The sequence below is a fragment of the Plectropomus leopardus genome, chromosome 18, assembly GCF_008729295.1.
Source record: "Plectropomus leopardus isolate mb chromosome 18, YSFRI_Pleo_2.0, whole genome shotgun sequence".
NCBI lineage: Eukaryota > Metazoa > Chordata > Actinopteri > Perciformes > Serranidae > Plectropomus > Plectropomus leopardus.
Genome location: NC_056480.1, coordinates 5,776,435 through 5,790,614, shown reverse-complemented (window position 1 = coordinate 5,790,614; position 14,180 = coordinate 5,776,435). Strand labels below are relative to the sequence as shown.

Below are 14,180 nucleotides of genomic sequence, written 5' to 3'. Positions count from 1 at the left end.
TTCATACATGTATCTTCTTGATATACTACTCATACTTGTCTTCTTTTCCAAACTTTACTATAAAACTCCATAATACCATCATATACACGTACTAAAACATGAAACGGACTTCATCTTCAGTCTCAGTCACATAACAAATCAGATAACCTGTCTTTGTACAGCTGGCCGTAGTGCACCTGATAATGGTTAATTTGTCTCACTGTATGATTGCCTGAATTTAACAAAAAGTCAAATGTTCTGCAGTTTAATTTGACTTATTCAGAGTTCTTAAGATTCATTTGTTAGTTTGGAAGTTTCAGTTGTACTCTGACTTTGTATTAACACTCCTGACATCCGGTCTCTCTGCTGTTACTTTCTCTGTCTGCAGTCTGTTGTCATGCACACTTATAGAAAACCGATTAGAAATGTGGTTAAACCTACACCAAAAAAAATAACATTCTCCCGGCGAAGCCCAGATTTATTTACTCTATTATCCCTATTAAGAAAACCAGTTGACAAGACAATTAAGAAACCAGCTCGCTGCAAGAAGTCTGCACACTGAATGTCAGCGGCTTTTCTCCGGATACGGTTTGTGCAGCGGCTCTTCAGTTAGAGTTTGAGGAAGTGGAAGACCATCTGGCAAATGTAGATACATTTGAAACCTTAACTTTTCTGCCTTTGATTCCTTCCTCTAAGGCAAAATACAACAAGGCTTCAGCCTCCCACTAACTTAAGCGAGCAGAGTTTGACGTTACATGGCACAGCTCAACAGGAGCGCAGTGGGGGCTGAATAAAACGGTGCCCTGTAAGTGATTTCCATCAGCCTTGAAATGCACTCTTTTACAGCTAGACAGGCCGGCCCAAAACTGTAATTAGGAGCGACGCAAATAACAGGTCCCGGCATATTTCAGGTTATTACAAACAAACTGATGGCCCAGTGCCCGGTTGGGTCTGGAAGTCTGCTGAAATCTTAGAGGGTCTGGAAACAGAAGAGTTATGTCCTTGGCCTTTTTTTTTTTTAAATTTCAGACACAGAACGACTCATAGAGTTTATGGTTAAACTCTCCTGGCAGGCAAAGCTTTAATTTAGTGCTGCCGCAAAAATGTCTTAAATATGACATTTGACGTATTATTCATTTATTGCAGACAATTAAGAGAAACATGAGGAACTGTATCAATAAATATCTAAAGCAGCCACCACTTCCTTTTTCAAACTCTATTTGAATGTCTGACTGATCATTGTGGTCGAGGATGTGTCTGTTGTTGAAGCGTTGTCTCACCCCTTGTGAAGAGGGAGGTATGTCGTAAACGCCTTGTGTCCTCGGGTCCATCTGAGACGGAGGAACGTCGTAAACTCCCTGGTTTCTCGCACCAGAAAACATCTGACCAGGTGGAATATCGTACACCTGAAACATGACAGACAAAGAAAATAAACACCAAATAAGAGTAAAAGAAAATTGATTTAATTTCTTAATTAAATTTGATTTGATTTCTTAATTAAAAAAAAAAGGAAAAACATGATGAGCAACTTGGCACTTGGCAAGAAATGTCCCCAAAACTGAAAAAAAAGTAAAGGGTGACAAGGAAATGCTATGAAAGTTAGCTGGAGGGAATTATTTGAATAGTTATTAGTTTAAAAATCATTTGAAAAATGTCCAGAAAACTTTATTTAATATTCTCTTAATTATATATCAAGCTTTAATCGGAGCTCTTTATTATTGACAGAGGTAAAAGAGCCTTTTATTTTGTAGAAGCTCCACATCTTGTTTTGCTTTAAATAATGCAACATGTCGTAACTGCAGCGTTCATTAGCTGAAGGCATGATGACAGGACAAAACTATAACTGTCAAGGATCTTTTCTGAGAAAATAAGGCCAATGCAGAGAACAGGATGTGTGGGGGATACAGAAAAAGCTGAGGGTCAAAGAAACAGTTTTGTTATAACCAACACTGTATTTATCTAAAAACTATTCTTGGTGTTTTGACCACTGACATTTCTGTTTTGTTTTAATCGATTGATTTGTTGATTTCGAATGCTGAACTGTAGTGTACTGGTGCAAAAGCTGCACATGACATTTTCCACATCTTTTACCACCGAAACTGACCGATTTGATCAAAACCACAATAGAGAAACTATTTTACCCTTTGCAGATTAAAGAGCCGTACCAGTGTGTGTTTGCAGGTATGGAATATATATATATTACAGTAAATTTCTGCACAGTGTTGGTGGTTGGTGGATGTAGTTTCGTAGACAGAAAATAGTTCCTACATGATTTGCTCGCAACACTGTTGTTGAGTTTTTCATAAACATTTTGGCGCTTTAAGCACCACAAGCCCAGTGCCATTATAGTGAAGAGAAGGCAGACATCTCTATGGCGGATATCTCCAACACTCGGCAACTCATACCAAAACAATCTAGACTGATAAATAGCACTACAGGTAAGAGGAAAAATATCTATTTTTGTTTTTTGGGTGAACTGTCCCTTTAAATCCCTTTGAGCTCAGTCAGACTGTAGACTGGTGGTTATGCAGGCTATTAGATTTACTTTTATTATTAAATTATTAAGCAGGCAGAATAGGTCAAACTGGTAGACTGTACATGCTGTGGGAGCATGAGACACGTACCCCCTGTGATCTACTGGGTGGGACATCGTAGAGGTCCTGCTGGTTGTGCTGGCCTGGGCTGAAGGTGTAGGACTGTCCCACTCTGGTCGGGGTCACCACCTGTCCAATCACAGCAGGGGAGGGAGAGGGAAACAGTCAGAGCTGCTGTCTTAAAAAGCGACACCTGGGACACAGCAGTGCTCAAGACTAACACAATCCTCCTGCCACCCAGACTTGTGTACATCTGTCCTCCTTCTCCTTTTGTTTTGTCCATTTTCATTCCCAGTCCTCGACTGACCCTGGGACAGTAAGTGATTACAGCTGATGCAGATATCCTCAACATCCTCCCTGTTTTTTTTTTTTTTTTGGAAAGCATGCTTTTTGTCAAGAAACCTGGTGCTGCAGAGGAAGAAGTAATGCAAAACTAGAATTACCACCAAATTATCTCTGAAATCATAGATGCGTTACACACATCTCCCCCAGCAGCACAGAGGATCTATACAATCAGTACAGTTTCACCAATCCAGTATCCGACCAAATGTCTCCTCTTTGTTCCCTAGTTATGATGTTGAATAATGGACAGAGAAGTGTTTTTTGCAGAACATTATGATGTCACAGTTGACCTTTGACCTTTTGAATCTCAAAATCTTTTAGATGTTTTTGTGAAATTTGGTCATAATTAGCATATTAGTTCATGAGTTATGGCTAAAAACATGTTTCGTGAGGTCACAATAACCTTTGACTGGCAAATTCTAATCAGTTCATTTTCAAGTCCAAGTGGATGTTGGTGCCAAATTTTAGGAAATTTCTTGAGATATAAGAGACGGATGGACGCACGGACAGCCTATAAAACATTATGTGGCTGGTCACAGCTATTGCCAGCACGAAGAAAAAAATAACTTTACAGGGCTCTTACTAGCAATAATATTTAGTATTGGTTTTTTTTGTATTTTACTTGTTTCGTCCATAAAATAATAAAAAATGCCCATTACAAGTTCTCAGGGCCTTTAAAATATCCTGTTTTGTCCAAAAAAAACCCAGTCCAAATTATTCAGTTTACAATGATATAAAAGACTAAAAGCAGCACAACCTGACACAATATTAAAAACTATAGAAAACTGAACACAGAACTAAATAACTGATGGGTTGTGGCTCTAGAGGGAAAACTTTTCTGCAATAAAAACTAAAAACATAAAAACTAATGTTGTTCAGTTGAGCGATAAAATGGGCAAAAGTAAAACTTGAGCAGCACTCTAAGAAAACAGTGAGGAACTTTAAACTGAAGGACTTCATCTGAACTCTTTTACGATTAAATGAGAAGCCGTTTTACTGTACTACTGACTGCATTTTGAGCTTTAAAACCTGGTGAGGCAATCATCGGGCCACTGATAAACAACCCCTGGCATTTTGTGCAGCAGGATTTAACACAGCTTTAAAATATTTTACACCGTGCTGCAGACAGGCTGCAGAATAATGGCGTGCTTGGAAAGCAAAACACAAACTGCTTGTGACATTTTTTGCCCCTGTTAATTTTTTTTCACCACATTTTTCCTCCTCTTTTCCCGTCAGTGCTAATCAGTCCCTCCACACCTCCTAATCCCAATGTTTCCATCCCCCTCCCCCTGCGCCATCGTTCCCCCCCTAAAATCAGACCTCCTTGCTGCGTCAGACAGACAGAGGAATGCTGGGAATGTCCTTCCCCGAGCCCAGTGCTCCTCTTCTGCCCCCGTGCACAACTATCGCCACACTCTGTTCATTAATAGGGCTTGAAAATAGGAGCCGTGGCTTCCTGGCAGAGGAGAAAGTCTCCAGGGAGGCATAAGTCCCGGTATCCAGTCATGACTCGCTGTACAGCCGAGTTAATATCCTAATACAATCTCTCGTACATTTGTCTGAGCAGTAGGAGCCGTAACCTCGGCCAGCTAAGAATGCGATTAATGTTTCAGAGGAAGCAGCAGAGATGAAGAGGAGGAGGGTTTGTAAAAGAGATTTATGTTTAAAAAAAAAAAAGGTAACAGCGGTGGAAAGTGAGAGGAACGGAAAATGAGAATACGTCGCCTAGTATGGAAAGGAATGCCATTCATCTGAGCCCGGAGTCTGACTAACAGTAGTCCATATGGTTTTCATAAGCCCGACACTGAACAAGCCCCGTGGTGATTTAAGGTGTTCATTGTTGGCATTCCTGTCCGTGCGTACATCATCCCAGCGGGGCCTGTGGGGTCAGAGCTGAAACGTACACCGTGGACTTTAAAAACGCGTCTGAAATAAACCGGCGAAGGAATAAATAGCCCCGCTGCTTTTGGCTCTTCTCACGCACTGTCGCTCGCACACTTCAGGCTGCTACAAGTGGGGAAAAAAAGATATTTCATCTGCTTTATAGTGTAGAGAGAACAGTCATGGAAACTATTATTGCCATTTGTTATGGATGTAGTATCTGGCTGTATAGCACTTTAAAAATGTTCATTATTTGGAAATACTCAGGAAACATAAAAAGTTAAAATTAATGTTTGTTTTTTTGTTGTCTTACTTCAGTTTGGAAGATAGTCATACTCTCAAGTGAACCAAAATTCCTTATTTTGGGGGCATAGTCGGTGTAAACATAATATGTGATGTTGATATGTTGCCAGGTAATAACTATTAGTCTCAATAATAGCTTGAACTCAGGTTTTTAAAAGCCTGTTTGTTTACATTTTGGCAAATTGTTGCCAAATCAAAAGTTTGACAGTGCAGGAAAAATAGTTAATATTAATGGCTTCTGTAACTTCTATATTTGTTGTCTTACTTAAGTTTGGGGGATAATCCTGCTCCAGGATTGTAAACAATGAGTACAATGTTGGCATGGAGTCAGTTCATTAGTGTTTTGCAACCTTTTTCTTTTCTTTTTTTTTAAGCCAGTGTTTGTTCACAATTTGGCAAACTGTCACCATTAAAAGTATGATGCATAAGCCATTACAAGTTCATGTTTAGAGTACATCCATGGATATACATAAAACTATAACTAAATGACTTTAATACCAAAGAAAACTTAAAATCTTGACTGTTCTCAGTGCGCCTTTTTTCTATAAGTTCATGTGGAGTTGTGGATGTTTAGTTGTGATGGATACTGATGATAATTATATCCTCAGGAAGTGTAAATCACACATAATTTAAAAATCTAAGTATCATGTCCTTGTGTTCAGATTTGTGTTCATGACTCAGAAGAGGTGCGAATTTTGATGCAAAATTAATTAATATTTTTATGCTATGTTTTGGGGACTTCAGGACTGTATAGTGGAAGTATAATGTTGTGATGGAGTCAGTTAATTACAGTGGTTTGAATCGGTTTCATCTTAAAACCTGTATTTATCTTTCGTACTTGTTGCCAGTACGCATAAGTAGCTATTAGCTGTTCACACTGCAGTGCACTCATAGATGTACACAACTATCACTGAGTGCAAATTTTGATGCAAAATTCAGGCTGTCAGGCCAGACTGTAGTATTTGTTTTGTCTTGTACAAAGTATTCATTGTTGGTGCCCCACTCATTAGTCTGAGTGTTAAAAACACTGTGCTTTATTAGCCAGGCTTTAGAGCTGCATTTTATATATATTTTCATCTTAGGCAAGAGAAAAATGTGTTCATATTTTTTAAAAGGCTTTTAAAACTTCTGCAGGCAGCAGACAGAAAGCTGTCCTTTCACTGAGTAACAACAAAGTGCTGAATGGTAAAAGGTCACTGTAGCCGTGTGCCATCCCTGCGGGTTGAGTCTGTGTGCTGATGATAAGGGAGGATGTCTGGACTCAGCTGTCATACGCAGATGGCAGCGAGGTGCCTGTCAGAGACCTCGGTGACCTTTTCCACAGGTACATGTCATCGCTTTGAGTAGCACTCGTCCCATCAGTGACTCCTCTCAGCCGCAGCCAGATGCACACTGCTCATTTATTTCCCATCTCTGCCCTCTGTTTACCCAGCAGGCTGTTGCTCTAAGGCCGCCCGGCGCTGCAGTAATTGCTGGTGGGTAAATATTTACCGCGCCCAATGAGGTTGGCGCTCGCACAGTGGCGGCGGCAGTAGTGGCAGGCCTTTTCAGAGAGCGATGACATCATGAAGAGCCAGGGCGACTGAGCAAACATTTGTTCCCACTCAGGTGATAGGCGCTTAGGATTCCTTCATAGAGGAGGCAGAGCAAACTGAAGAGGGATCAGGTTTAAACTAGTGCCCTGAGGAGCCAAATAGATGCCTTGTTAACTCGCCTACACGCTCTGGTGAGTGACTCATGGCTCTTTCAGCAACACCGTGTTTACTTAACATCCTGGCAGGCTCAGCTTTTGGCAGGTAGGATTTTTCAGCTTTACTTCAGAGTTATTTGAGAGGTGTCGTCATAACGTCAACAATGACCTCAGGAGTTTGTTATATGATTTAAAGTACTGATAGGCAATATTTAGTGTGTGTTGACGGGCTAAACAACAATGAATTATTATTATCATCTTTCAGCAGTGACATATTGTTATTATATGAGTCTATTATCGCTTTACAAAGGCAAACATGTCACTCTAGATGCGCTAGCTTCCTGTGTGCAAATTCATTGATTTTGCAATTTTTCTATTTGTTAATAAAGTGACAATTCTGATCAGCTGCAACGCAAAAAACCCACAAAAAAGAGGTGACACAGAATGATAGAAGGGACACGAAATGGAAAATTTACTGACACTGACCACTTTGTCACCAGCTATCACCACACGTAGCTTCTAAATCTGTGGGAAATGATCAATTACTGTTGGACTTTCAAATTTCTGATGGTCCTTGAACACATCATACGCCACAAGCGCTTCCATCAGGAAACATAACCACTTAACTTAAAAAAGTATATTTCATCAACATTACTTTATTCTACACAAGAATAACAGTTCAGATTATCCAGATCCTGTAAAAAAAAAACCCCATAAATTCTGCACCTCTGCATACATAGTTAATAGTAATAGTGAAAAATGATTTCATTTTTAATTTTAAACATCAAAGGGTAAGTTTTTAAAATGTAATGTTTGTGCCAAGTTACTGATATTATTCTGGCTGTCTGCTGCTGTTAAGGTTGTGACTACTTATTCATATCTTGTACTGCACTGTAACTTTTAAATCTCCAGTCATATGTTTATTTCAATTTAGCATACTCTAATTTCTTATTTTATTCTATTTTCTAAACCCTGTTCATACACATGCAGAACAAGCCTCAAACATCAGTTTGCCTTTTTATAGGTGGTTTTACAACAACAAAAAAGAAAGCTGAATAAGTGAAGTGAAGAAATATACAATAACAAAAGCAGTATCTCCCACTCGTGGCACAAGTTGTCACTAATAGGTTATAGTATGAAAAAAATGATGCAGTGTTTTCAGACCTGGCATAATTCACCTCTGGGTAAAAAGCACTTAGTGTGTGGCATGACTTACCAGGAAATCATCATGTCACACCTTTTCATCCGTTACATACATACACGCACAACCACTTCCTCCCTGCTAATGTGCCCGCTGACACAAATCAACAACCCTAACGAGGCTTTTCGCTAAAGGTCTGCTTATAAAAGGCGGGGACAACAATGACATTGTCGTCAAAGTGGCACTTTACTGAATGTCATCCATCCATCTTCTTATTCACACCTCCTCATCTGCTTTCTTGTGCTCTCATGCATCTGACAGTCGACGTCCAGACAGTTTTTGCCTTTAGCTCTGTCAGCACGGTGCATGTGGGTTCACCTAAGGGCGCCAAACTAATGGTTCTATCACTCATATATTAGTTAAGAGTGGTGTTTTGTATATGACTGCGTCGCCTAAATGTAGGGTGTGTTCCTGCTCTGTAGTAACCTGCCCTTTTCTGCTTTGCTGAATCACAGCACAAAGACGTCTCTGGCAGTGTTGTGGGCCAGAACTGCTCGATAATGTTCCCCTCAGCCACTCGAAGCTGCAGCAGCCTATTAAAGTGGCAAACTAATTAATGCAGGTAATTAACTCGTGAATCCTGCGAGGCTTTCAGCAGTCTCTCCATAACATATCCAAGTGGCTAAACCCAAACAGACAGCGGGCTTAATGAGGAGCATTAAAAAAAGAACACACTGATTTTTAGCACTAATAAGGATCATCGTTCATCCTTTCTGATCAAAGCCGCTTCATAATCCGGCGGTATGATTATCTGAAGAGAAGTAATGCTAAAAGATGTGTTACTTTCCAAGAAAACTATATCATGAGACAGTTCGGAGAAAAAAAGAGGATAATGTGAAATGAGAAATGTCTTAACTGACTCCACTGAGTCTCCAGCCATGCTAGTATGTACTTTGAGCTAGTAGCATGATGACATGCTCACAAAGACAAAGCTTACATGCATGTTAGCACGTTTATTAGTTTTATAGTGTGCAGGCTGGTCATAAACTTAAGTCTCGGTAATCTAACATTTTCTACACATTAGTATTTTGAGCTGAATGCTAACCCTAGTATGCTAACATGCTCACAAACATCTCACATGCTGATGTTTAGCAGCAGTTATGTTACTATGTTCACCATCTTAATTTAGCGTGTTAGCATGCTCATTAGTTTTATAGTATGTACCCATAAACCCAAGTATATTATTGGTACAATTGGAACAAACATCAACCTCATGGTAGTGCCAGAGGAAGAGTCAGAGAATGACCAATGTCAGAGGGATTCATCCTCTGAGGGACATGAATATCTGTGCAACATTTCAAGTTCATTTGTTTATTAGTTGTTAAGCTATTTTATTCTGAATTAATGTGATGGGCCTCCAATAGATAGACTGACAGTGGCATCCATAGAGCGTCGGTTGTGGCTAAATTTGCCACAAAATTCACTTGCCTCTGCATTTAAATCTGAATATTTCTATTTTGTTGGGGGGAAAAAGGCAGTTTGAACATAAGCTTGAGCTTTAGTTTCCATCCCTACAAGATGACTTTCAGCAAAAGTCCTGTAACTTTATCACATCCTCGGCTTTAAAACTTTCAAGGGGAGAAAGTCCTCTCAGTATGCACACACGGCAGAGCAGATTACTTTTGGTACCACTGATTTATGACCTCGCCCCCCTCCGGTCAAACCTCATGGGCCAGCGATTCATCACAACTGCGACAATGGTGAGCAGACAGGCGTCTCAAGGAGCCGGCTTGCTCCAGGAAGAAATAACTCACTTATCTGGTGCTGAGATTGTCATGTGCATGATTAGGCCGAGAAAATATGTCCCTGGCAAACAAACAAGCCATTCATTTCACATAACTGTGTTACCTCCAACGGGGGACTTTTATCAAGGTGGATGGCACACCCTTTACAGCCCATATACGGCTATCAGACCACTTCCTGGAGTTGTGTGGGAGTTTATGAATCCCTTTGTTGCACCCTTACACTGTAAAATTTGACATGTTGATTATATTTTTTAAAAATGTGTGAATCTGATTGCTTTGAAAAATGTACATTAAAATAACTATTAGTCTCAATTTATGTTTATATCAAATTGCTGAGTTTAATTTTGTTATATTTACTTAATTTTGTAAAGTTGCTGCAACTTAAAAATGACACATTTAATTAAATTAATCTTACTAAGTTTTAGCAACTTCAGTAAACCAAGTTTGCTGTGCTATATATCTGTATTTTGCAAGCTGAAAACTAGTTAATCATATTTGCGTTTTCTTAAACATGCCAAGAAAACAGAAGTTGCAGATCTCCAAACTTCATCATTGGCAGAATCATCTTTGTGATGATAAAGTTGAGTCAGACTAACTTGGTTTACGGAAGTTGCTGACACTTAAAAAGAACAACGTCATTTCACTTGTCATTTTTAAGTTGAAACAACTTCACAAAAAGTAAAAAGCCAAATTTTGAGTAAACTTAACAATTAGATATAAAGTTAACATAAATTAAGATTAATACTTACATTTACCTTCCTATTGCAAGGCAATCAGTTTCCAAGATTATTTTAAGTCAGATTTTACAGTGTACCTTTTTATGGGCTCCAATGAGCAGATTGGATCTACGGGTATGACACAGTGAACGCAGGAAATACCCGTACAAGGAGCAGACCTCTCGAGGTCAGGAAGTGAGGAATGAAAAGGCCGTCTGGTAGGAGTAGATAAGGAGCTCGGCGGAGATCTTTGAACTCTGAACCCAACCCATCTTTGAACAGAGTGACCTCAGCGCCTGAGTCAGAGGAAGCGCTAAAGAGAAACTGACGGCGTGAAACAGACACACCTTTCAGAGCTGAAGACGAAAGAGGAAATCAAGAGCAGCAGATGAAAAACGGGCCTCTGAGAGCTGAACGATAAAAGGCGGTACAAGGCTTCTCCATGTGAGGAGGCTCTTTGTGTGGCCGAGTGCTCCAGTCATCTGTCCCACACGGTCCCCAGCTCTGAAGCCTTGAGGGGGGGGGCCGCAGGAGGGTCACCCAAGGACAAGGCTGCAGCATCAAACCAAACAGCCAGAGAGCAAGAGAGTGCCAAAACCTCAGTGTGCCTTTTATACACCAGAGCCCCACACCACATGAAGGGAAAACAACCAGTCGCCAATCTGGATTTGCACTGCGGGGTTGGCATGCAAACCCAAGCAGAGCGCATGCATGCATGACTCTACACACACATGGAGAAGGACATGCAGGAACAGTTCTCTACTGGAGGCTTTAGAGTTACATGAGAGGGGATTATCAGTCTAGGAAGCCCACATCAGTCTCTATAATCATCTGGGAAGCAAGTGAGTGTCACTTGACAACAAGAAAATGGCTGTTTTCCCTTCAGCTCTGTCAGCTATTAGCAGATTTACACCGCGTGCAGCGTGAGTAAATGCTCTGCAGCCTGTCATCAATACTGCTGCACAGAGACAAGCAGTAGTAAACAAGACTTGAGTTCAGTGTTTTGAAGGGCAGAGGTCAGGGTTTGGATTTCACGCCAACAAAACTCATCTCCATAAATACTGTGAGGCAGTATTACTCATGGAGTTTTAAAGTGGAGGGAGCCACTTTAAAGGGATAATTATAACTTTAATACAGGTTTATATCGTGGCCATTGTCTTAGCTTTTGGACATTTTTGTTTTCTCCATTAGTTTGGATAAAGTGATAGGTCCAAGTATTCAAACCTTTGCCACTGTTGCTATATAGAGGAAACACAATCTGTAAATGCTTTGTTGATGAAATTTGGAATAAAGCACCACATAAAACCCAAACTTTTTGAATTAACTAAAAGTAACTGGAAAGTATTGAAAATTAAATGTGCTTTTTTAAAAACGTATTTAAGTTTTAATTGTCCTTAATGTGTTAAAAATAATGAGTAAACCTGTTTAAACATTCCTCTGGTAAAACTGTTGTAGTTTGAAAACGAGAAATTCCCTCAAGGCCTTAATGAGGTAACGTGTTTACAAAATGAGACAGACACAAAGTCTCAGTGATCAGCTGACTCCTGACTCAAAGTAGTTGTTTGCGCCAAATCTGAAAAAAAAAAACCCTAAAGGTTTTCTTGAGACATTGTGTAGTGACCTTGACCTTTGACCACCAAATTCTAATCAGCTTATTGTTGAGTTCAAGCGTACATTGGTCCCAAATTAAAAAAAAATTCCCTCAAGTTATTCTTGAGATATCACCTCACGAGGGAGAGGGACGGACAAGCAAGAAAGCCACAAATGTTTGGTAAACTTAAGCCCAGAGTGTTGGATAAGAGTTGCACAACATATTTAATGCTGATTAAGTCAAAGTGGTCATTCCCAAAGAAAGAAATAGCTATTAGTTATCAAAGAATTTGACCAAATCTGGTAAATGTATCATCAGTCGTTTGCTTCTGCTCATCCTTAGCTGTGAATGCTTACAGTTTAAGTGAGTCTTCTCATCTTTGTATCTTTAACTTCTTCTTTAACCAAAAGAGCTAAATTAATGCCCCATGTATCTTTAGTAGCCTACAGATGATTCAGGTGGTTTCATGTCCCTCCAAACCTTGGTAGGCAAAATTAACATGCAAAAAAGGGACGTTTCAAACCCTGAATGCCCAAAATAACTCTTTCAGCTTTCACTCTATAAACCTTTCACTACAGATATTGCTGTTTGGCTCTAACAGGACCGACTATGGCCACAGAGACTCACGTTGCTCGGTCCAACAGTCAACATACGTCACTGGAAAACAACAGAGCCTTGTCTGAACTCCTGCAATACACTGACACAGTCAAAATCTTTCTATTTAATAGACAGGAACGACCGCCGAAAATTGCACCACTTTGATAACCACAGATTGGAGGGAAAGTTAAACGTCCAAGACTTAATTTAATCTCTCCAATAACATGATTACAGCACAATATGCACTCTCATTAGAAGCACATTTAATTTTCCATGTTATCACCGAAGCTCTTTTAATACCGTTCCTCATGTACGCTGAGCCTGGAGGCCTGGTGGTGGTAAAGAGAAGTGTTGGTTGATGCAGGTTGATTGACAAGTCTCTCCTCTCAGCCCCCCAGCTCTCACTGACTTTATCACACAGTCAATCACACTAAGTCCTCTAAGCCCTTGGTGCCTGCTGTCTATTTACCTACTGAAAATGCATACCTTAGCTAATTTCTATGATAGGTTGAGCTGATTTGTTTAAAAAAAAATCCTCTCGGGATTTCAAAAGCTCATCCAGCATATAATTACTATCCGTCTCCTGGAGGAATGATCTGGTCCGAGGTGCTAAAACTAGTTAAGTGGTTGAATAAACGGGAAAATTCATCCCCCACGTTTAAGCACACACCTGGCAATGACTTCCATTTGTAATGGAGGATCTCTGTGCTCACTCTTTTTAACTGGTGCATTTTATCCAATAACTTTAAAGGGCCATAAATGATAATTACTGAATAAGAGAAGATGATAAAATAGCGTATAACTGTAGAACAAGTAGAGATGAGTCAGTGGTACAATGGTAGTGTCTAATTGGTTAATATCTGCAAACACAAGCTACCATAAGTGACTGGTCACATATGTAAGGTTGTAGAAGCAAAAAACTAAAGTGTACTGAATTAATTAAGGATGTGATTTTACTTCTTTTGAATTCAACTTTTTGTTTGTAAAAGGGAAATGCTGTTATTACGTCTTTCAAAAGTTAAATAGTCTTGCTTCAAACCCTCTATGCCCTATATAAGCATGATTTAGTCTAGCTCTGTGTAAAATGGGTTATATTTTGTAGACCAGCTTGAGATATATGCTTTAAATTTTCTACCATCCAGCCAGTAAAACAACAAATATGCACAATGAATACACTGCTTGGAGGATTGTGTATATATAGCAATACAGTAAAGAACCATGCCAGGTGTAATGGGTTTGCCAGCCACAATGTGTACAGCATTTAAATACAGAATAAAAAACTACTTCAGGCAGCTGGACTCCACCAAAATCCAAAAAACAGCTCTGTGCTGTTTGCTTTTCCACAAGTTCCCATATTCACTGCCCTTCTGTGGCTTAGATTGGCTCTGCTACACACAGTGTGCCAATGTACCAGAAAAGCCAAATGGGAGCCCTGCACAAAAACACTACCCTGCTCTGTGGTAAGCACCAGACCCGGCACACCCTGTCCACATTTCACATGGCAGACCCACAATCTCTTTGGCCTCTCTGCTTTCTGTGTG

The 14,180-nt window shown here is 39.9% G+C and overlaps 1 protein-coding gene across 1 annotated transcript in view; it reads right to left on the bottom strand.

Annotated features, from left to right (window-relative positions):
• The window catches only part of nedd9 (neural precursor cell expressed, developmentally down-regulated 9), a 38,618-nt gene that overhangs the window by 4,701 nt on the left and 19,737 nt on the right, over positions 1 to 14,180 (bottom strand). The window contains exons 3-4 of the mRNA XM_042506507.1: positions 2,604 to 2,702; positions 1,260 to 1,385 (exon numbers count right to left, since the gene is read on the bottom strand). Of these exons, the coding sequence (XP_042362441.1) occupies positions 1,260 to 1,385; positions 2,604 to 2,702 (225 nt within the window). The remainder of the gene's footprint in view (positions 1 to 1,259; positions 1,386 to 2,603; positions 2,703 to 14,180) is intronic.